Source organism: Polyodon spathula, chromosome 4 (assembly GCF_017654505.1).
Source record: "Polyodon spathula isolate WHYD16114869_AA chromosome 4, ASM1765450v1, whole genome shotgun sequence".
Lineage (NCBI taxonomy): Eukaryota > Metazoa > Chordata > Actinopteri > Acipenseriformes > Polyodontidae > Polyodon > Polyodon spathula.
This window is the reverse complement of record NC_054537.1, coordinates 11,168,991-11,193,255: the sequence shown is the minus strand read 5'-3', so window position 1 is coordinate 11,193,255 and position 24,265 is coordinate 11,168,991. Positions and strand designations below refer to the sequence as shown.

The window sequence follows — 24,265 nt, the reverse complement described above, 5'->3', positions numbered from 1 at the left end:
TCAGCATGGCAGCAAGACTACACATTTAAACCATCTTCCAAAAAGTTTCAAGAGTTTTGTTATGTGCCTAAAAATGGTAAAGTGGTATATATAAGGTGGTCCCCACATATGACAGCAGTAGCCTCACCCCGTTCACTGTTTATAGCCCTGAATCTCACCCACGTACATTTCCATGTGCAGCACGTACAGTAAGAGGCTCGGGTCCAAAACACTGAAGAACTTGAGAGAATTGTTATCCTAATGAAGGTTTGTTTTTAAAACTTTAAAAGGATAAATGTTGGTTTTCATGGATATAATTAAAACTGCATTCTTCTTTCAGTTATATTTGATGGAGGTTACTGTACAAACTGAGAAAAAATGCTTTACCAAATCCATCAGTCATTCTAACTCACATATTTTCCCCAGAAATCTTAGTAAGCCCTATGGCTTTGTTTAAGCAGTGTCAGCTGGGCCACAGTAAAGGAATGGACAATGTTAAAAAAAAATACATATCATATTAGCAGTGTAAGGTAAATACGTTTTTACTCAATAAGTGAAGGTCAGGTTTATGAGTTTTAGGACAAAGGTATTTGAGTTGTTGCTGTTTAGATGGTTGAAATGGACCCACGATCCCATGTAGTACATTAGTAAGGATGATACTCCAATGGTCGACTACTGCAACTCACTATATGGTGGTCTACTGGCACGCACTACAAACCAACAGGAGTTAGTTCAGAATGCCACTTCCAGGATCCTTACTAGATGTAAAAAACGTGATCACATTACCCCCCGTCTTGCCCAGCTGCACTGGCTACCTGTAAAGTTGAGGATTATTTTCAAAACTCTCCTGCTCACCTACAATGCCCTTCATCACACAGGTCCCAAGTACCTCCTCAACCTGCTGACCCGCAATGACCCTGCATGCAAGTGGAGGTCCTCTGGCTCTGAACTGCTTGTTATCACCAAGCATAAGTGCACCACACTTGGAGAACGCTTGTTTAGCTTCATGTCTCCAACTCTTTGGAACTCTCTCCCACAGTCACTCGCTTTAAATCAACTCTCAAGACCCAGCTGTTCTCTCTTGCTTTCCATGCTCTTTAAGCCAAATATCTGCTATTAGCTGTTGTGTTGCTGCTACTATTTTATGTATTGTTACTATCAAGTATTATGCACTTTCCACTGTATTTAATGTACTGTTTATGTGTTATGCTACTATCATGTATTATGCTTTTTGTTTTTCACTGTATCTCATGATTTATGTATTTCTCTGTATTTAAAGTATTATTTTCTTGTTGTTACTGCATCTTGTAAAGCGTTTTGTGATGGTGGTCCACTATGAAAAGCGCTATATAAAATAGACTGATTGATTGATGATGTAAATAAAGTACAGTGAAAAATAATATTGGCAAAGTTATCATAACCAAATACGGGTATATTAAAGTTCAATCGCAGAGTTTACGTTCATTAAATGTAATAAGTGCAATATTATTTAATACAAATAAAAATATATTATCTCAATCCTTCCCATCATCCCGTCCACATGGAAAAGCCTGAATCTCTTTAGCTATTCTTTCTCCAACGGCTTTGCTGCTAGCTGTTATCAGCCTTCGGGACATCAAATCAAATGGTCCTCCTATTAAAAAAAAAAAAAAAAAAAAAAAAAAAAAAAACAAGTACCGTGAATAACTAGTATTTCCAAACACCAGTCAAATCAGAACATATTCAAAATGTGTGTGACAGGGACTTCTTACCATTAGTGTCCATTACAACACCACCTGCTTCAGCAACAATAACAGCTCCTGCTGCCATATCCCAACAGTGGATTCCAATATGGTAATAGGCATCAGCTCCACCAGTAGCTACCAAACACATATTAACTGCAGCCGTTCCAACAATTGTGTCTGGCCCGGACACTGGAGCAAAGTGAAATATTACACAGTGTCGTGATTATATTATATATATATATATATATATATATATATATATATATATATATTATATATATATATATATATATATATATGACACATATATATTGCTGGCAGTGACATTACAAAATGTGCTTTTAGAGTTAACATGGCCTAACTGTGAATTAAGAAATTGTGAATTAAGTGTCAAATAATTTATTCTGTCAACTCCTGAATATCTCTAATCATGAAATACAGTAACAATTGAGTACTGTAAAACATATTTACTTCTTTCAATTGAACATGTATTTATAAATCCACAACTGTACATGTAACTAGACAACTCCTGTGTACACCCACTACATTGACGCGGCTGGAATTGAAACCATGTATAACTGGAAACATGACCTCACTAAGGGTGCTCAATAGCCATTCCCAGGCTGAGCTGTAAACAGATATACGCGTAAAGGTATGTACCGACACAGGAAACACAGGGGGGGTGTCTATGTCTGTGTTTCTAGATTTTGGCTTAAATATATAAAAAAATAAACGCTTAAAATGTCAAGAAGATAATAAGCCGTGTTTCTTACTCAATTAATTCATGAAACAGAACATAGGGAGGTAGCACTTACCCATGAACTGGAATACACACAAGTCTTTCCATGTTGGAAAACATTGTTTTCGCAATGTCTGGATTTTTCTTGTATCCCACTTCAGTTAGTATAAGAGATTTGGTTATATCTGGATACAAAATAAAAAAAACCAAAAAAAAAAACATTGATGTTTCAACACTAGTGAAAGAGTAACCTTATCCATTTCCCCTGAAAAAAATATAAATTTCAATACAGACCATTATAAACGTTATGTTTTTATAGCTGGCAACCATGTATTTATAATTGGGTATAATATAAATATTTTTAAATGCATCCATTAAGGATACATTACAACATTTTAATTATTATTATTCAGGTGCTAAACAGCAACACTAACTGCTTGTCATACTTTTTCATTGTGGTTTTCTGGTTCTACACAGCAGTAAAACACCCGGTGCCAGATGATACAGACGACCTTCCATGAAGCCCGACACAAACACTGGACTTGTTTGGCCCTTAAACTACACTTCTTCTCAAATTTCTCACATTACTACCCACCTTCCTGTCCTGATACCTTTAGTTGCTCTCCATTACAAAATGCTCCTTTCCCTTTTTTTCCTGTATACATTTTATCCTCAACACAACTGTAAATGATTCCAAACTCGATCTATAAATCACAAAGAGAAAAACCTTAGCCATTTTTCACTTCCATTAGCTACATATGTCTTAAATGTGCATAACTTCTTTAAAAGAAACACATGAATTTTAATTTTAAAAAATGCTATGGCACTGAAACTCTGGTAAAAGAACTTAAGAAAAAAAATACCAAACATTAAGACAAAAAGTCACATGACCTCAATATATCAGCCATATTAGGTCAGAGGTCAATTTCATGGTGAGCTTGAAGCATGAAATGTGAAGAGTTTATATAACCTTGCAAATATGTCATAAATTAAAATAGTTTCTGAGATACAAGGCTTTGACCCTGTGGCACACATAAAAACATTTTTTATGTAAAAAATAAATAAATAAGGAAAACACATGCTAATCCACAACACACTGAATAGTACATAGCACAGGTATATAAAGTTTCACAATGAGGTAGTTATGAACATTACTTGTTTGTTGACAGCAAATCCTATAGAAACTGCCACAAATGGGAACCTATAAAGAAAACATAACAGCTGAAGTTACAAAAATCCCTGCTTATGCAAGTAAGCAGCCTCCTTCAGTGAGGTGCACGAGTGGGTAGTAGACAGGGTAGTGGACTGTTTCCAGCCTTCGTCTCCAGTGAAAAACAGAAGACAAGTACAGGGGAGTACAGTATTTATAACACAGAAGTGATATTCTTAAAGCAGTTAATTAAAGGCTGGGCTTCAAAATCAATCTTGCTATCATGTCAACCTATTTTGTTTACAGAAGAAACCATATTCGTGTTAAAATAATTTAGATTGTAAATCACATTTGTCTGTAATATCAGTTCAATTCATTTTAGGAAAACAGATTAACCAGGGTTGCAAATATAGTGATATAGCGTGAGATCCTAGCACCAGCCAATGTTTTAAAAATGTTTTACTGCTTAGCAACCTCAGATGATGCTAGTTTCTCATTGGGTCTGGACGACTCGCATGACCTGTGTCATGTGGGAAGTTTAACTGCACTACAAACTCACTGAAGAGAGGGGGAGGGGGCTTGATTAGGGTAGGGTTTGATCATTTTGCACCAGTAGGCACAGACCAATGGACAAATCCCTTTGGAACAGTTTGGGTTCACTTTCATCAACACTGTCTGCTGAAGATGCAGCACTATTCACTCTACTGATGAGGGCATACCCTAGCACCATGGAGGGTGATGTCCAATATGTTCATATGACTGCAAGACACTTGCGCTGACACTTATCCTGAGTAAAGGTTATGCTGTGTGTCATTTCAGTACTCTGACTGCTTCTGACACACCTGCGCTGAGAACAACACCGACAACAGCTAAAAAAAACAAAAACAAAAAAAAAAGGTTTATCCTACAACATTGTTCAGCGTCAAAATACAAAGACACTTGATACTGAAAACAGAATGCAAGGCCAAGTTGAAAAATAATATTTAATCTGTCATCTTTTATATCCCATGCTTGAGGCATGGCTTGTCTGGAAAGTTAAAAAAAAAAACACTTTTGCTGTCTGAATTCTAACATTATTTAATTCAGGACTGGAATGAAAGGTGCAGAAAATAAGTTTTTGTTTACTCCACTCAAGTTTCTGAAGTCTGACCTCTTGTAAATCTCATTAATCTGAAGTCATGGCAATTCAAACTGGCACACTTATTACACTGCTAGACTAGTTCTGTTTACATCCCGTTTAAGTAATACAAATCAAGCATGTCAGTGATATCCCTCAGCCTTATGGTTGGTTCATACTTAAGACTCCGACATCATTTCTGATCGGTGTCGGAGTCTTAATTACGTCATCCACACTCTTGCGGCGTGCGTCTATTTTGGAAAGTCGTACAGACATTTCTCATGCCTCTGCGACCTGAAATCACACAGGGTCAGATAATGTTGAAAAATGTCAACATTTGCTACATGGTCGGAGTGAAGCTGTACTGCTTTTATAGTTCTCTACGTCTGACAAAATGCATTCATCTGAGACAGAAGTATGAACCAACTCTTACTGTGCATCTACTAAATTAGAGGTATTTGAGTCGGTACCACAAAACCACGTTCAATTGAAATTGGATAAGCAGTTCTCTAGGAATATGCAAAAATGTGAGTGACTTTTGTTACTGCACAGCCTATGCTAAACAATATAATTAAAGGTTATAAATACCTGTGCACAAAGTTGGTGGTCCCATCAATCGGGTCGATTATCCAAGTGGGGTTGTCTGTCAGTATGCTAGCTGCTCCAGCTGCCACGGACTCTTCTCCAATAAAACTAAAAAAAAAGAACACCATCCCAAACAATTTAAAAGGTGATCAAAAATGTTAAAAGCTTTTGTCTAAATTGTAAATGCTGTTTCAACTTAGTTTCAGACTTTAGCTAAAGAAACTCACCCCCCCCCCCCCCATTAACACATTTCTTTTAAAAAATAACTAATCTTTCAGAAGTTGTCTGAACCTATCAGTGCAATGGAAGTTTCTGATTTTACTGATGGATATTTAACCTACAAAAAGAACCTTGACAAATATGTCAGCTTTTAAATCATGTAGCAGAAACATGGTCTGAAAAGGCAAACATGTTTAGTACTTTACCTGGCAACACTCCATCATCAAAATCAATAACAAAATATGTTTTTTTTTTTCTCTCACTTGCTTCATGAAATAGAAGAAAGTTTTAATTTGTTTTATACAAAAAAAAAAAGGAGATATACTCTATGAAATATCTTTTTAAAATATATATATATATATATATATATATATATATATATATATATATATATATATATATCTATATATATAAATCTATTTAGATCCTCCTTTAGTTAGAAAAAATAGGCAGGAAATTGGTTTCAAACTGTTTTCCCATCCTACAAAAAAAATTAAAAATAAAATCATAATGTGCCACTTCTCAAAAAATCACCTGTGAGTTGGAAATTTCTCTCTGATTGAAGATATAATCATTGACTCCACCTTCTGATCAGTCTCTGTTACCAGATCTACAGGGGAACTTTTTGACATCACAGATATTTGATTTTTTAAAGCTTCAAGTATCACCTGCAAGAAACACCCTTTTTTATAATCACATTATGCAAAATAAGTAACGCTGATGTCAGTGTAGCCTAGTAGCTGAGGAACAGGAGATGATGATTTTACAAATGATTGAAGACGGCAGTGTTCAAGTACGTGATAAGTCCAACTTTTCTGAAACCAAGAAACATTTATTTGATGTTTATCACTTACGTTTAAAGATTCTTTGCACTGACTATGCCCTGTGAATCGTGTTTGAAGGGGTTGGTTCTTTGCACTGACTATGCCCTATGAATACTGTTTGAAGGGTTTGGTTGTTTGACACATTTTTAACCTCAGTTCTATGCCTCCTAGCTAATCTACTTACTGATTAACAAGAGAACAAGTTAACAATTACTTGCACTGATTTCCTCACTTATCAGCATCATGATCTGGGGTCATACTATTTCACGTGTTACAAAAAAATACAGCATCTAATATTCTATTCTGGTGACAGGAGTAAACAGAATTGTCTTTGCTAATTAACACTTTAACCTGAAAGCAGATATAGACAAGTTAGAGATAGAAATACAGAACTTGAAAATACACTGCTGTGACTCTATATACAGGCCCAAACCTATGGCAGTTTGACAGGATGTCCCGAACGTATTATTGGCATGACCACGACTCTTATAACATTAAAGATTTGAGTATGTCCAGACCAGGGTTCATCACAACTGAATTCCACTAATTCCCGTCGCTGCGGATTCGTGATTCTAATACAGCACTCCGAAATGCTTACATAAACTTAATACTTTAGGATAGACTTACCTCCCCAGCCTGTCTGGCCACACTGATTCCAATTTCCATACAATCTTGCCACGGATCTGCCATTTTTCAGATAAGTTCCTAAAGTGTCACGATAAAGTGGAAGGTTACTTGAATACAGTAATTGCAATTACGACTGCTGACGTAATATTGTATAAAACAAAACCAGCGTCCTTCAATAGGCAGTCATTAATATGTACTGCAGTAAACGGCTGGTTGAAATTGAGAACTTAGCTAATGAAATTTAAGAAGAATCACGTCGAGCGTCATACTGCCACAGGTAACATTGACCGCAGTTCAGGATTCTGGTAGACTACACGTTCAAAACAATACATTTGTGTTGAAGTATACTGCACTGCATTTTTGTAAATGATTTATTTAATGTATTGTGCATCATTCAGCCTTGTTTCAGCGCGGCGAGACAAGCTGCTGCTGGGAGGGGTTGTACTCTATAGAGATTGTTTTCTAAATTCTAACCGTAGATAGATAGATAGATAGATAGATAGATACATAGACTGATAGATAGAGAGCACGGGCCTGATTGTACTTCACCTCGATATACCGTAGCATTCTTAATATTTATATTAGCAAGAAAAACACATTGATAACATCAAGGTAGTCTGTTGTGTACTGCATTATGCGATTAGGCAATCAGGCTACTCATTATCGGATTTTTTTTTTTTTTTTAACGGTGTATCATAACAGTGTTTATTATTCATTTTATTTTAAAATTGTGCTATTCACTTACTAGATCTTTGGTAACGTAGATAACAAGTATTTATTGTTGGTTTCACCACGAAACATACCTTTTGCGAATGTTCTAATAATCCGTTTTTTCGTTTTGCAGTGCAGTGCGGTAGACCATTTCCTGATGAATAAGTGTTTTGCCGCAGGCAGGGGGCGGGCGTTCACAACTGAAGGCACTCACTTTACTCCGCCATAGATGACAAAAGCTAGTGCTGCTAAATTGTACACTTGAAATGTATTTTTTATTTTGACACCAGACTGAATACAGAACATCTCCATATTAAATATGCACCAGTCCTTTGACAGTCAATGAGTAAAACAAATACTTTAACACTGCTTTATTATTATTATTTATTATTATTATTATTATTATTATTATTATTATTATTTATTACGATTATTTTTACAAAATACATCTTCTACAGCCATAAGGCCCCTGAGAAATATAAAGGGTCCTGTTGAATTACACAATTTGAGCGTCAGTGGCAGAATACGTGAACAGCCAGCAGGTATGAAAAGTAGTTGCTTCTCCATGGCTGGTAAGAGCTCCAAACCACGTGGCGTCAACGAAAGAGCAATTTCATTTAATAAATAAGTAATTATCCAAATGACTTTTTCTGTGCGGGTATCAATACAGTGGGATAAAATGTTCCTATTACTACCACGTGTTAGTCTGTCAAGTGAGGGGGTGCACATGTACAAGTAATGTATACCAAACCCCTTATACAAGTGTATTGCGGTATACAGCATAGTAAACGGGCGTGTTCAAAAACACTTTCTTGATTGATGTTAGCTTAGGGACACATCTGCAATAACATTAAAAAAAAAAAAAAAAAAAAAAAACATTTATCATGTGCAGGGCCAAAGAAGCTAAAGTCAGCCAAGATCTCAACAATAAAACAAAATTGAGAAATAAGTAACAGTATGTCAAGTATGTTAACACAGTCTGACATTCACAGAGCTCTGCAATCAGTATCTCTGGTGACTGGTCAGATGTCTTGTGCTGGAAGTCTGGTTGTACTAGGTGGTCATACCAGCAGTTGCAGATTTACTAACACATGGTGTTTACTCTATCGAATCTAATCTATGCTGTAGCGTGAGTAATTCCAATGCTTAAATAAAGTAAACCTTTTTTCTCATTTACTCAAGAGTTAATGTTTGTCGGTCAAAATGTTCTGCAAACTTGGCTGCTACATGTTGGTTATGTGTGATTGGATTCAGGATAATGGAGACCAACAACATTTAAATATTGATATCAGAGTGGCCACACAGCAGATTCTCACACTAAAAAAGCTTGCCAGTAGTGTACATATATATAGTCTTTTATTTAATTAATGAACAATCTGTGTAAAGTACTTTGCTTACATGTTGGAATTTTGCATTTTGAAATAATCAACATTAAGACAAGACAACTTTCATGAAAAATATAGCTCCCCCCCCCCCCCCCCCATGGTCAATTTAACATCTCCATCCAGCAGAGCAAACAGGTACCCACCACCTTCACCCGGGCAGGAGCAGGGTATAACCAATCCAACTGACAAGGCTTGATCGAGGCCAAATATTCAAGTCAGTAAATAACCATAGAGGGGTGTTAGAATAAACTGTATAAAAGTTCCAAGAGCAACAGGGGACGGTCTTTTCCACAAACTGTGTTGTGTTTCTAGCTCGATTTTGCAGTCAAAGGCACATTTATTTATAAGTATGATTGATAGAATCATCAGAAAAACAATACGATGAAAATGTTTAATGGAATAATTTGTGTTCACATAAAGGATTGCTACCCAATTTCTTCAAATACATGCTCTTACCTCTTTGTTTCATTAACACCACCAACCCCACTTTTAATTGGACTGAGAAGCTTTGGTTTTTCAAATGTTTTTTTTTCTTTCTAATATTTCCAATACAGTACAATGCTAGAAACTGCTGAATCACAGTAACTGTGCTATAGAATATGAAACATCTCTTAGGTTCTACAGGCTTAATAAAAACATATTGCCATTGAAATTACACACTTTACAAGTCTCAAGAATGAGCATGATATCATTTTATATATTTAACCCTCAAACTTCACAATTTGATTTATTCCAGGATACATCCCAATAGTGAAAACATGAGTGAAGTAAAAAGGTGTCAGCTACACTACATCCTCTTGTCCTCATTTTCAAGTACTTTATTTTGACTGTGTGTTGGTTGAACTCTGCAATTCTTCCCCATCCAATAATAAGACCACCTCTACAGGTTTACAGTTTAATACACAATTGAACGTCTACTGTAAATGTGTTTTTGAACAACACATTTTACAGTTCTCAAAGTAGGATGGTCAGTGAGTCTGCATATATTAATAATCTATACAGAGCAGTATGTTCCTACTTGGGAATGTGACAGAAATGAGGTCAAATCAGGGCAACATGTGTCATGACTAAATGCAAGCCAGGGTGCATAATTATGACTGGCAATACAAATTACATTATGAAATTTCAAAATGTGTTATCAGTGTAGGAGAAAAACTGTATGTAGTAGTTACCCCTCCTAATTATACACCTTTAAATAGCTCTTAACTGACAGAAGACTTTCAGGTTGGGACTTCAGCCATTGTGTATTTTTCAACTAACCTCTACTTTCTGTACTGTACTCCACTATCCAGAATAACAATGAGCAACCTACAGACTGAAGTTAAAAAATGCTGGTATTTTGTTTCTGGTTCATTATTATTGTTATTATTAGGGGAGACACACGACTCTCAATGCTGGTCGGTACCACAAACTTTTCACCAAAAAATGCTAAACTATCCTTTACTGTAAGAGTGGGGCAAGGGGGAAATGTCCAGCACAGAGAGCAGATGGCAGTTTACTTACATGGAGGATTGACAGAGTGCACGAAGAAAGAAATACTTGAAAAAAAAGTAAAAAAAATGTATCTTTTTAAAAAAAATTTAATTACACTAAACATTAAAAGGGAAGTGAAAAGAATACAGAATCTAATTATGGATAGGAATTTTAAACCTTTAAAACAAAATTAGGGTGCAGCTTCACACATAAAACACTTCTAAATACAACCACACACCAACATGCTTCACATCACTTTTCAGTCATACGAGACAATCACATTATTATTATTACATATCCCCCTTTTATACATAAACTATCAATCCTAACAGAGCATACACAAACCAAAGAATACTGCAGCAGTCACTTTTGGGCTACACTTAACTACTGATGTCTGCATGCACACTGCATATTTATAACTTATTTTTAAATACAATACAGTATGCAACTATGAAAACTAACTACACCACCTAGTGGACTGATTTATTCTTCTGATCTAAAACACCAACTTCAGTGATCTTAATCCTTCAATTCCACACTTAACACACACTCTCCACCCAGAACACTACATTTATGTTAAAAAACAAAGAAAAAAAATTAAAATTGTACATTCAAAAAAGTATTTTAATAAATTGTGAAATGAAAGACAAAACCAGTTGTAAATGTGTCCATGAACATTTTTAAAATGCAATATATATATATATATATATATATATATATATATATATATATATATATATATATATATATATATATATATATATTATGTAAATATATTTAAATTGTTATAATTTGTTATAAATTGTTTCATTAAGGGCAGGCAAAATAGGAATTCACATCATCTACACCTTTACAGTCATTGTCTAGGTATTCCAAAATGACATTTCCACCGTTATAGAGAGGACACACAGTGTTGGACACCCATGATTCCAAGGTACTGTCCATTTGTAACGCTTCACCCGAGAGAGGATGGCACAATCTCAATTTCTGCAAAACAAACAAAATTAGGACATTGTAATTGCTTCAGATAGTGAAACAGTTGAAGGATTGGTGGAAATTACAAATGTGCACATTAATTCTGTAATAAACAAAATGAGCTTCAAACATTAAAAAAAAAAAAAAAACAACATACTATACATTTTTGTTTTCTCACAGTGAAGGTAGTTTCATAACTTTTGACTTGGATATGAATAGGGGTGATGGTTATGTTAAAAAGGGTACATCAGCACTACATGAAAGATAAAACGTAAACTATTCCACTTCGCTGTTCTGAAATTATATGGACCATGTTTGTCACAGACTAGTGTGTTTCCACACGGAGCTACTATAGCTTATACAACGCTTCATTGGGAATGTGCCGGCACGTTTCAGAGCACATGTGAGGGTGCATGCGGAAGTCGTATTTTTTGGCTCAGAAGAGATGCTTGAGAACAGTGATTTTGGACATAGCAGTGTGGCATTATGTAGATATTTGGGCACATACGGATTATTATACAATGACCAAATGCATTCAGAACAGCAAGGTGGCATAGTTATGTTGTATCTTTCATCTAGTGCTGATGTACTGGGGAAATGTTAGGCTAGGAGTGTGCTTATAACACAAGGTACTGATTTGATTTGGAAAGTGGGGACATATACAGTTTTGTGAAATGATGCGCTCGGGAGACCGCACTGGGTTGATCCCCGGAGCCGTTGTGTGTGCTGATGCGCTGGGGAGGCAAAATGGGCTGATCCCTGGAGCCAGCATTACACTTCAGCAATCAACACCAGACAGAAGGATATCTACATCATCAGATGGAAAACAAAGCAAATGGATGGAGATGTAGATGGATCACATTAGTTTACTGCAAAGCTACGTCTTAGTTGGTGCTTATCTTGGCGAGAACCGAGTTCAAATCAGCATGAAGTTCAACATCTACTCTCATGTAATGGAAATCTTGTAACAGTTTAACAAAAAAATCTCTTTCCTCAATTCAAGACTTTGTCAAGGCACAGTTTATCAGAACAGATATAGTTACCTTGGCTGTTAGTACGTTATTGTTATTTTTGAGACTTGCCAGCGATGCCGCGTAATCCACCACTTTGCCAACACTCCACTTTGAACAGAAGAATATGGGTTTACTTTTATCTGTGCCTCCTTTTGGCAAGAACACTTGAAAATAAGTTCTTTCAGTCTGCAGTGGGAAAAAAAAAAATCATTCAGGGATAATAGCCTTGCTATAGCACATTATGAGTCAATAATGGAACTCGAGTCAAAGTTGGAGGGCTCTTTTATAGTTACTAATTTATTTACCTTTGTCATTTACTATTATAGTCCACTGAAAGAGCAGGGCTCAAGCAGCTGAGTGAAGAATGAGTATGCAATGGTTTTAGTACAGGTCTCATCTGAACTGTGCTCTGTTTGACATTCCATTATTGAGTAATAACACAATGGCAGACCTGCACAGAAAACAATGGGAGAGCTGTGTCTGGGAGTTGTGTAATCTTTTTAATACTTTTTGGTCTGGAATTTCAATAAATTTGCAGAATAACTACACCACCTAGTGGAGACATTTTTTTCCTCTGAACTAAACAACTCAAGAGATTGTCTCGTAATAATTGTATTCCCTTACCACACACTTTCCATTATTATTGTACAGAAATCATTTTAAAATACTTTTGGGCCTTAAATTAACGTTCCGGTTTATTTGGTACTAGTTTTGTTACATTAGCAGTAACATTTTCCTTTCACCAGTAACGGTGCAAATTGCATTTGCCTTGGGTAAGGTGGTCCATGATTGGTTTTAACATTAGGTGTAAATAACAAAACACTTTTGTGACCTTAAATAAAACTTGTGTTGTTTGACAGTAGTTTTGTAAAATTAGCAGTTTTACTTTTCTTTCACACACCAACATATTAAAAATCAAACCCATAGTCCACAAATGGCCCTGTCAACTCCAAGAGGATGCTCCTCTACAGCACAATACATATTCACAGGCAAACTGGTGTCAAAAAGTCAACATTGCAGCTGCTTATTCCACACCTGATCTGTGGACAGGACTTCATAACATAACAAGGGATACAATTAAACTAATAAATACCTGTGGTAATGATTTATCTCCAACTGCATGCAATTTCAGTTTCATCAGTGCAACCTTTGCAGCAGTTTCACTGTTTTTGGCACCTCTTCTACCTCTGGCTGGAGCAGATTTCTTTGATTCTGTAAAGTAACACAATGTATAATGGCTTGCAATATGGAAGTATGCGTTAAGAAAAAACATAAAATCAAAGTCAAGAAACATTTTTAAACCACAATTTCCTTTTCCTCGATTGAGTGATTCTTAATTTATAATACTGTTTTAAAATAAATAAAATCAAAGTACAACTATCAAGACCACATGCAGAACATATAGATTTTTTTTTTTGAACAGCAGTCACACCCTTTCATTCTAAACATCTTAATATATAAATGCAATACTAACCTACGATTTCTTTAACCAGTTGTTGTGTGGCGGCCATGCGAGGTTTGGGAACCTCCAGCTTCTCACACTCATGGTCATCTTGATGACGGTGGCTGTAAAATGCAAAAAAAGACAACTTAGAGGATTTCAAATCACTGACTGGATAGAACTAGTTGTGTTCGTAATAGCTATACTTACACTAGGCAGAAATGTTTCTCACAATGTGAGCAGACAACTGGCAACAGCTCTTTCCCATTGCACCCATGGTATGTGCATGGATAGGAAGGGCAGGTGTTCCCTCCACACTTCACGGTTTCCTTTTTTATACTGATCTACATTAAAAGAAATGTTGTTTTGTTTTTACACAGAAAACGTCAGTAATTTATATACTCTCTTTTATAAATTTTATTCAGTACACATTTTAGTATAAACGTTAACATGTTGAGAAGTTGCAGTGCTGTGTTCTACAAAATGTATTATCTTGGATATTGTGAATCCACAGTGAAACTATCACGTTCATTGTTAAACAAACAAAAAACGTGTGTATAAATGTGTTCAAATTAAGTTATTTGAAAGGGCAACACTTGTGCAAAGGACTGACTTCAACTACAATACAATTGCAAACACACTTGCAAACACACCTGAAAAATCCATAACTAATTAATAATTTTAAAAATGATTAATACTAATTTTCAAAACTGTAACACATGAGCAGCTACCATATTTATGCAGAAATATTTTAACAGGTCAGCAGTCCTCTACCTGTTTCTACAGTAAACACTTTTGAGTAGCAGAGCATTATAATCACCGACATACACATACCTCAGAACAGGAGTGCGAGTCTCTTCTTCGGTGTTCGACACTTAAAAAAACAAACAACATACTAGTATTATTGAAACTTGTGTGAGTGCACCATGAAGCGCTTTGTGACGATGGTCCACTATGAAGCTATATAAAATAAAGATTGACTGACTGACTGATTGTATTATTCATTTGTTCTCTTCAAACTTGTTAAAAGTAAATACAGTACTACATAAAAGGCCTTACCAGAAAACTTCTTTACAGCCATCACAAACAAATGGCAGAAAATCTGAAAATAAACAATTACAGCCACTTACATCACACAAGATACGTTTACGCTTTATAAAAAAAATAAAAAATAAATACAAACCCATAAAGTGTACATTTTCTTTCTACAGTACCTTTGTTTGATCAATCGCACTTTCAAGAAAATGTGTTGCACATCACCATTGCTCAATACCAGATATCAGATTCCCATAGTTGTCAGCAAGCAACCTTCATTTATCGTACTCAAATGAGCGATATTAATTACCCGTTTTAAAGGAATTAGATGTTTTGTTTTACCCTTTTGTTTACAGTCCTCCACAACACAGTGTTTGCCGATATCCAGTTCAGCCATGTTTGTTTTCAACTTTCACCTTTGAAATATGACTCACTTCTATGACTATGACGGGCCGGCAGGAATTAAGTAAACAATAATGTTCACATCATTAGAAACTAATGAAGAAACTCCCCCGCCCCCTGAAATATGTTTCGAATTGAATATATGTTATAAAATGGGATTGCTGATATTTCGAGTGTATGAAAAGATCTCCATAGCCAGCCTCACTACTAGACTGTATCAATTTCGTTGAACGTGTTCTCTGAAAAACGAAAACGAAAACAAAACATTCCTGTTTTGGGATAATTTTACAGACACGTCACTCAGAAATGAAGTCATCTGCAATTAGTAAATTAAGTTAAATAATGCGCATCCAAATGACATCCCAGCGGTGCACTGTAATTCATTAAGAGTCAGTTCTATAGAACAACGTAGTGTAATTATGTGATGACGCGTTTTGTACTGTGTAAGTAATGTACCTGGCGAGGCTGTCGACACTCCCTTCATTCCTGACGTTTTAATTATGAGGAAGTGACATATTTCGTCGTCGTTTGTTTGGTACAGCATCGAAAGTTTAGTTTCTTGTATTTGGTTTTTCTATTTACATTTCGATCACACAGTTTTGAACATTTTACATAATGAGTAAAATTTCCAAGTTTTTCAAAGTAGGGTCGACTTCGAAAAACCGAGGTCCGACCACTCAAGAGGCGATTCACAAACTCAGGGAGACTGAGGAAATGCTAACTAAAAAACAGGAGTACCTGGAAAACAGAATACAACAAGAGCTAGCCACTGCTAAAAAGCACGGTACCAAGAATAAAAGAGGTAAGGACAATACCTCGAATAATACAAGATGTGAAATATAGCGGTGGGTGGGATGTGAAAAAATCGAAACGTTTGTTTGACTACCTTTAATTATGGAACAGACGTAGAGAGAAAAAAAACAACAACAACAACAAACAGGATGCCTGTTGCACTCTGTGACGCGCACGAGCTAGGCTACTAACTTATCCTTCAGACCTTGGATTAATACTCTTTTGAACGTTCTTCTAATAAACCTTATACACGCCGAACAGGGCATACGTAGTGCAAGTGATTCTGGTAAATGCATCTCGTCGCCAGGTTTTGTAATTTATATCCCCTGTGGAGATGGCTACCTGTTTACAGTATTATCTTGAGAACCGAGAGAATGCTGTTGACAATAAATAATCTATCTTAATAATAAAGTGAGGGCTTTACATGGTGATTTGTTGGCCAAGTTCATACTATATACAGTAGTCGGTCCTTAACTGGATAATTTCTGTAGTATGGGGTATTGCAGTATGTCTTTACCCATTCATTCGTTATTACCCTGGTTTTAGACTGCTATTTTAAAAGGGACTGTCCTGCAAAAAAAGCATGGGGACTTGTTGTAAAGTGAATTGAAGTGCAGTTAATGAAGTGTATGGTAATGTATTGTGCATTTTGAAAATGTTAGGAACTTCCAGATATTGGCAACTCCAACCTAACTTTAGCAAGACAGTGTGAAGGATGTTTATTTCAGACTACTGTATACCCATCATTAACAGGCGGGCACATGCAAACTGTAGACAATCAACAACATAAGCATGTTTTCTGTTTCTTTCTATAGATGAAGTACATTTAAAGGTTGTTGCCCTACAGTATTGTACCATATGCAAGGTCAAATATTTAAACAGGTTTTGACTGGTAGTCATTAAGTATTGAAACTAGACTACTACTGTGTATATGCTGATGCACAATGAAACTGCCTAAGTTTTACATCAATAGCTCATTGGGCATATGTATAATGTTATATTTTAAATAGTGTGCAGATATGTTTATTGATTGTTGAGTAGTGTTGTTCCTTGGGATAACAAAATACTGCTCAAGTCATCAGATTTCATTAAAACGTCAGGTGCTCAGTGTTTGGTATTTGAGTTGAATTAAAATAGCATAAATAGCCATTTGAAAAGACATGATTTTAATGAACCCAAGAACAGCAAAAGATGTGTTTGAGTAATGAAGATCATCTGGTTAATATCGGCACGATTGAAGGCGGCCTCTGTGAGAGAAGTTGCCCGTAGAGTGAGATGTTCAACTTCAATAATCAGCAGACTAGTCCAGAGAAACCAGGAAACCAGTTGTTGTAGGGGCAGGCCACGTCCTGGAAGGCAGGGGTTCACCACACCGGCCCAGGACCGTTATGCTGACTCTTGCATTGTTCAAGCCAACTGGTGGGGTGGTGATAGTGTGATGATGTGGGAAGGAATCTCCTTTAACACAAGAACACCTTTGGTGCTGATTGAGGATAACTTCACTGCTCAATGATACATTGACAAAGCCCTTGAGGCAATAATTGTTCTGTTCCTGCAAGCCAATCTGGAAGTGTTGATTTTCCAGCAGGACAATGCAAGGCCACACAGTGCTAGGATTACAATTGCACAATTTCAAGAAAACAATGTCAAGGTCTTCTTTTCTCCTGACCTGAGTCTAATAGAAAATCTGTGGGACCAAATTGCCATTGTCATCCACAGGAGACAGCTGCGACCAGCCAGCCTTTGCCAGCTGCCTGCAGCTACACAGGAAAACCAGTCTATTGAGAGACTGATCTGGTCTATGCATCAATGCTGCCAGGATTGTGTTAATGCTCAGGGAAGTCATACCCGATACTAACTTTATGTTTTCATTTTGACACTGTGACACGTTTCATACTGAAAACTTCACACTATTCTTTGATTAGTATTTTCTGTTCACATTTTCTGTGATTTTGTTGGATATCTATGTTTATAATATTTAACTAAGTCCATTAGCCCGTGTGTTGCATTTCTTTTGTGCATCAGTATATTTGAAAGCATGATAGTTTCAGCAGATAGCCTACACCTATGTGAAAATCAAAAGGCAATTGTTTTGCACATCTGATATTAAAGGTATTTTGTGTATTAACTCCAGATTATAGTAAATACTGTGATCTGGGTATTATATTGTACAATACTTGCTGAAATTATTCAAGGGTGTTGCTTAAACCTAAACCAAAAAATGCTATAGAAACTATAGATGATGTGTTAAATAAGCACTTTATACCACATGTGCATTAGTGTACATCTTAGTAGCACAATCAGTAACCATGTAAAGTGGTCTGTCACCACAGTACTGTACTACAAAGTAAGCAAATGCTATTGAAATTATTTCATAGTCTCAACATAGTTGTGTTTTATTTTCATGCTATGACATTTTGTTCTAATTTTAGCAAAAAGTACAATTTATACAAGTGCCTAAGCTTGGAGCAGCGATTTTTACAAACATTAAAATAGACTAGTGCTACAATTTAGTTTTCTGGTTGTGTTGAAATTATATGTTTTCTTTTTTTAAGATTGTTTTTGTGCTTGTTCATGTCAGCTCACATAAAACACAAGCTGCATTAAATTGCTTGACTCCATAAACTAAAGTTCAGTGCCAAGTCTAAACATCCAGTAGTCAGGTTTAGATCATGCATAGTTGCTGTATTTGTAAAATTGTCACATTTGTAGATAATTGGTCAAGAAACAAACAAAATATTATTTACATTTTAATCAATGTATTGCTTCTTGGTATTTGTCTGTACAGTAGCATATGATAATTTTTTTGTAGGAAAATACATTGCACAAATGCACAATACACTTCATTTCTATCAGTCAAAAGAATTTTTGCAGAAACCTTGCAGAAAGGATTGATAGTAAACAACAGTACTAATTACTACTGTAGATCACTGTTTGTAAATAATGATTTGGAATGTTCTTGTTCATAAATACACTTTAAAGTAATTTCATTATTATTTATTGATTTGCAAAGTTTTATTTAGGTAATTAACCATTTGCATTAGCATTGACACCATTGATCGGTGTTATGTTTAAAGAGACATCTCAAGTTCCTGAGCACATTCTGCAATTAGTATTGCATTCAGTATGGAAATTCGACTCCTGTTTCTTTCTTTGTAACACAAAGCCATCTGCTCCATTTTTATCTGCAGTCATATGGTACATGTATGCATTGATGGGTAAACTGAGTTAGAAACATCCCTCAGTCTAGTTTTGAAAGGAGATCTTCAACCCAGTGGGGACTGGACCATTTTCATGTTTGTACAAGTGCCTTTGTTTAAGATTTTTGATACTTACATTTCTTCAAAAATGAATGATAGAAAAATCAGAGACTTGTGTAGGTGTTTAACTATGATAATGTTTAATTATGATATTGATGTTTGGTTCTACACTGCTAATTTTGATAGTGTGCTTACTGTATGTCAAAATTAGTGTGGCTAGGAAGAGGAGAACTAATGCACCTTCTTTTACTTTTTTAATAAAAAGTTTTACACAATTAGATTGGGACTTTACCACTCTAAATAAATCAATCCTAAATGGTGAATATTTGGATGACATCATATTCATTTTAAAATTATTCACTCAGCTACTTTATTCATAAATGGCTCATTCATAAATGAGCGATACAAAATATATTGATTCATTCACAATACTGAATTTGTCTAAGATCTGAGAAGGGTAAAATTAAAAGATTTAAAGTAAATAATATGGCCTAACAGTGACATATCTAAAAATGTATTTCTGCTGTAATTAATTGATTAACAGTGCAGTTTGTATTAAACAGCATCAAATATTGATGTGCTGAACAATTGTATGTACATCAAAAACCACAAAAGTTGTTAAGTACATCAGATATTTAGAATGACTACTGTTTTTTAATATGTTGACTAAAGTTTTCCTTTATTTTAAAAGCTGCTTTACAGGCACTAAAACGAAAAAAGAGATTCGAGCAGCAGCTGGCTCAGATTGATGGAACAATTTCTACCATCGAATTCCAGAGAGAAGCGTTGGAGAATGCAAACACAAATACAGAAGTGTTGAAGAATATGGGATATGCAGCTAAAGCCATTAAAGGAGCGCATGAGAACATGTAAGTAGAAAAATAGGTGAAGTAAACTGGAACATTTGAGTTGAATAGTGAAAGTGCAACTTTCAGAAATAAATCTCTAACCATCATATCTTAAGCCAGGTCCACACCTTAACAATCAGTTTGTCAACCCAACTGCTGCTGAAATCGCTCAACTCGGATGCAAACAATTGCTGTGTCCACATCTGAGCAATTACTTGTGCAACACGGTTTTTTTTTTTTTTTTTTTATGATAACTGAGGTGACAGGTTTTTAATACATTTTTATTTCATCTGTAAGTGAAGTAGTTTTATTTTTTTGGGGTTTTGACAACTGAGTTGACACGTGTTTTTTTTATTTTTTATTTTTTATTTATTTTTATTTTTTTGTCCCGTCTCTACAAGTTTACAGTTGTATGTAATGAGGTGACAATTTTTTTTTGGTCAGGTCGTAATGTGTGCAGTAATTAACGAGGAAGAATAGGCTGTTTATCTTTTTTTTTTGTTTAAATGCCATATTCCCTAAAGAAAAAACAAAGCCATGTAATATATATATATTTTAAAGTTTTTCGGAATAGTGCTTCATTATGACAGGATATGTAAACCGTGCAGTCAGCATTGTACGAGAACCAATCAGAGTTCGCGAATTGCCACGTGATCTCCAAAAGTCGCTCAGGAGGTTGCTTGGAAAGTAGAGCCTGGCTTTACTTCAAGCAACTGGTGCGCAACTGCTCGCAGCTGTTTGCAGGAACGTCCACATATAAGCGACTAGGTTGCATGCAACTGATCGCTCAGGTGTAGACCCAGCTTTAAGCTACCAGAAAGCCAAATTCACTTGTTCAGGCCAGTGGTGTTTTTGTCCTGCAATTGTGATGAAACATGGTTTAGAACATTGTTTAAAAGTTATTTGGATTTTGGAATGTGGGATTAAACATGTGAACTGTCTATGTCACACTTACATGTTTACATGTGGATACAGGTGATGCAGCTCAGTGATGTTAAGTTTCTAATGATACTATTCGCTGTGATTTTGTGTTTACAGGTGTGGCAGCGGTTTGTTACTCACATACTTGTTTAATTATTTAGGGCCTACTGTAAGTTTCAAATCCTTTATTTGAGTACCATATTAATCACTGTCCTTTTTTTTGTACAGAACTACAGTGTGGTACATGTATATTTCCACAACACAAACCACAGAATGAAATGTGCGGTTACAGTGTTTCCAGGTGTTTTGACACTTTGAGAAATGGTATAAATTAAAGTTGTGATTGAACACAGAATAGGGCCAAATCTGATTCCAAATCTTCTTCTTCTTCTTCTTCTTCTTCTTCTTCCAAAAAAAATCTGTATTTTATACATTTCAGGGACTTGGATAAAATTGATTCGCTTATGCAGGACATTAATGAGCAGCAAGAGGTTGCACAAGAAATCTCAGACGCCATCTCCCGACCAGTTGGATTTGGGGAACAATATGATGAGGTAATGTATGAGTATAAGAATACTGTTTAAGCGTTTGTTTTATATGTAATAAAAGTGGAGGTTGATGTGACAAATTCAGTATGTGTAATGCTCAGCTGGATGTCTGCTATCACTTTTATTTATTTATGCACCTTGACAGTCCATTCATTATGAATAAGGACCGATAATATCAAAGGCTGTACGTACAATTTAGGAAATACGAGAAAGTGGATCTAAAAAACTGAGAAGGGCCTGGCCATCCGAAAGTAAGAAAGGGCAAAAAGCAAGGGAGGGAAGAGAGAGTGAGCTGATTGAGCAATGCCAGAAGGGCTGCCAGGTTAGGTAGATGGAGCTTCTCATCTACCAAATCTTGTGCAATTTAACATGTGTGCATGCTGATTAACACCAGTAAATTTATAGTAGCAGTGGTTCAATGCATTCCAAATTAAACCCATTTATTTAGGACTTTTCACTAATAGAGAAACAGTTCCCTTTAGTAAAGTAATACGGTTAGAAGGACCAGCACCATTGGTCCATGATAATGTATCTTTCCAGTCTTGATTTCAATTAGAGTTTGAAGTATGTGCTGTTTGCATCTACAGGATGAGCTGCTGGCTGAGCTGGAGGAGTTGGAACAGGAGGAACTTGACCAGAACATGGTTAGCATGGGAGGACTGCCCAGTGTTCCATCAGCATCTCTGCCATCTAGGCCAGGTAAGAGGAGCAGATTGATAATAGCAATGTGGAAAAGGAACAGGGTACCTACTCCTGGCATTAATTAATAGTTAAATCTTTGAGTATACACTATTATGATCTCCCCAACCCACAGGCGGTGCATGTCGTAGGTGACAGTGAACCATAGAGCTGTTTGTTCATCATACTCACTTTACATGTAGTCCAATGAAAATTCATGATAAGCACAGTTACAAAACCTGGCTGTTTGTTTGGTTGTGTTCTCCTTCTCAGCCAGATTTATTTTTATTTCTAATGTGCCCATGGTTATGTTGTTTTTTTAGCACCGGTTTCTTCAAAACAAAACGCAACATGATTCTACAGTTCCCCAGTGATCTGTGATGCACAACAGGAATTTCCGAGATTGGCCTGGGTTGGGGAAAATAAGCATTGAAATGCACTTAAAATTATGAATCATAACCATGCAGTTAGAAACACAACATTTCTTTGTTTTAAAACTGTTTAATTTTGAACCTGCATGTTTTGATGAAGAAAAAAATAAATTTCATTTATCAAATTGTACTGTACACCCATTAACATCATGATGTTAAAATGTTCCGGTTTCTTTTTTCTAGTTTCCAAGAAGAAGGTGGATGTCAATGACGACCTTGACATGGAACAGCTGGCAGCCTGGGCAACATAATTCGTTAAAAAATATTTACATGCTTACTTACAAAAGACTACGTTGTAGATTTAAGTATACTGAACATGTTGTAGTATTGTGGGTTTTTTTTTTACTTTGTATTGAGGTGCTTTTGGGGATTTTTTTTTTTACTGTTTTTCTGGAGTGAAAAACTTTTTTTATTTAAAAAAATATATACATATATATTTTATCTAAACACGAAGTACTTTTTTTCTAAGCTTGTAATCGACAAAAACCCAGCATTCATTGACAGCAGAGGGCCTGATGACTTAGTAACTATAATATTACAACCAAATATTGTTAATATGGTGTAATTGTTCTTTACTTTTGGATTAGGTTGATAAACCTACTCTGCATTGCATTTTAATTATTGAAGGTCTTGTATCACTTTCAAGGTTGTGTTGCACATGAATTATAGGACATACTTCTGAAGATGTACAGCATGATGCCAGCATGTCTCCTAATATTTGGAGATTTTATATTAATTCATTCACCATTTAAGTGACTGTTGTTGGGTTGCATGAAGTCTTGTAAGTGTAGCATACAAGGTGAAAAACATCTTGCTCAAATAATCTCATTCTTGTATCTCAAAGCTCACAAAATGACACTAAGTAATGTGCTGAATAATATATTTCTTATTACAGGTGATTTCCTCTTTAAATGCAATGCAATAATATATCAAATGCATTGTGATTATTAACTCTTGTAGCACCTTATTGTACTGCTTTTGAAAAAAAAAAAAATAAACTTGTAAGGACAATCACCAGAAGACGTTGTACCTGTAAATGTTCTTGCATGAATTTCTAGACATATTACGGCCATCATTTGCTTTGAAGAGGGGCTTCAGGCTGTTTTGATGGTGGTTAGTGGTCATTACTTGGGAAATTAAACAAGACCCTTTACTATATCCCTTTTAGTCCTGAATGCAAAAATAAAGCCAAAATCACTGAATTAAAATAACTTATTTGTGACCCCAGGGCCTGAAATGGATGGGAGTTACAAGGTGCAAACACACAATATGGCAAGTGTCATATTAAATATATAGCTGCATAAATATGAATACTGTTGCTGATGACTTACACATTTATAAAATAAACATGTTTATATATTTACATCTCTTCACCACAAGGTGGCTCT

General features: G+C 35.6%; 3 protein-coding genes across 4 annotated transcripts; 1 reads left to right on the top strand and 2 right to left on the bottom strand.

Moving 5' to 3' along the window:
• Window positions 1-1,393: 1,393 nt before the first annotated feature.
• On the bottom strand, window positions 1,394-7,986 carry LOC121314177 (inositol monophosphatase 1-like). Its single transcript, XM_041247182.1, has 10 exons — window positions 7,768-7,986; window positions 6,965-7,042; window positions 6,048-6,181; window positions 5,298-5,402; window positions 3,598-3,643; window positions 3,038-3,146; window positions 2,519-2,627; window positions 2,228-2,229; window positions 1,731-1,892; window positions 1,394-1,612 (listed from the first exon to the last, which is right to left on the bottom strand). The coding sequence occupies exons 2-10, from the start codon at window positions 7,025-7,027 to the stop codon at window positions 1,494-1,496; spliced, it is 849 nt and encodes a 282-aa protein (XP_041103116.1). The 5' UTR covers window positions 7,028-7,042; window positions 7,768-7,986; the 3' UTR covers window positions 1,394-1,493.
• A 3,329-nt stretch (window positions 7,987-11,315) lies between these two features.
• Window positions 11,316-15,488, bottom strand: LOC121314174 (AN1-type zinc finger protein 1-like). 2 transcript variants are annotated; one of them, XM_041247179.1, is made up of 8 exons: window positions 15,340-15,488; window positions 15,022-15,064; window positions 14,797-14,836; window positions 14,173-14,306; window positions 13,996-14,087; window positions 13,615-13,733; window positions 12,552-12,707; window positions 11,316-11,520 (listed from the first exon to the last, which is right to left on the bottom strand). In XM_041247179.1, the coding sequence occupies exons 1-8, from the start codon at window positions 15,392-15,394 to the stop codon at window positions 11,344-11,346; spliced, it is 816 nt and encodes a 271-aa protein (XP_041103113.1). In that variant the 5' UTR covers window positions 15,395-15,488; the 3' UTR covers window positions 11,316-11,343. The 2 variants fall into 2 exon arrangements, with proteins under 2 accessions (XP_041103113.1, XP_041103112.1); XM_041247178.1 differs by lacking the exon at window positions 15,340-15,488 and having other exon boundaries at window positions 15,022-15,333.
• A 426-nt stretch (window positions 15,489-15,914) lies between these two features.
• On the top strand, window positions 15,915-23,897 carry LOC121314175 (charged multivesicular body protein 4c-like). The gene is made up of 5 exons (XM_041247180.1): window positions 15,915-16,201; window positions 20,143-20,320; window positions 21,660-21,774; window positions 22,356-22,467; window positions 23,061-23,897. Exons 1-5 carry the CDS (start codon window positions 16,015-16,017, stop codon window positions 23,126-23,128), a joined length of 660 nt encoding a protein of 219 aa, XP_041103114.1. The 5' UTR covers window positions 15,915-16,014; the 3' UTR covers window positions 23,129-23,897.
• The last annotated feature ends 368 nt before the right edge of the window (window positions 23,898-24,265 follow it).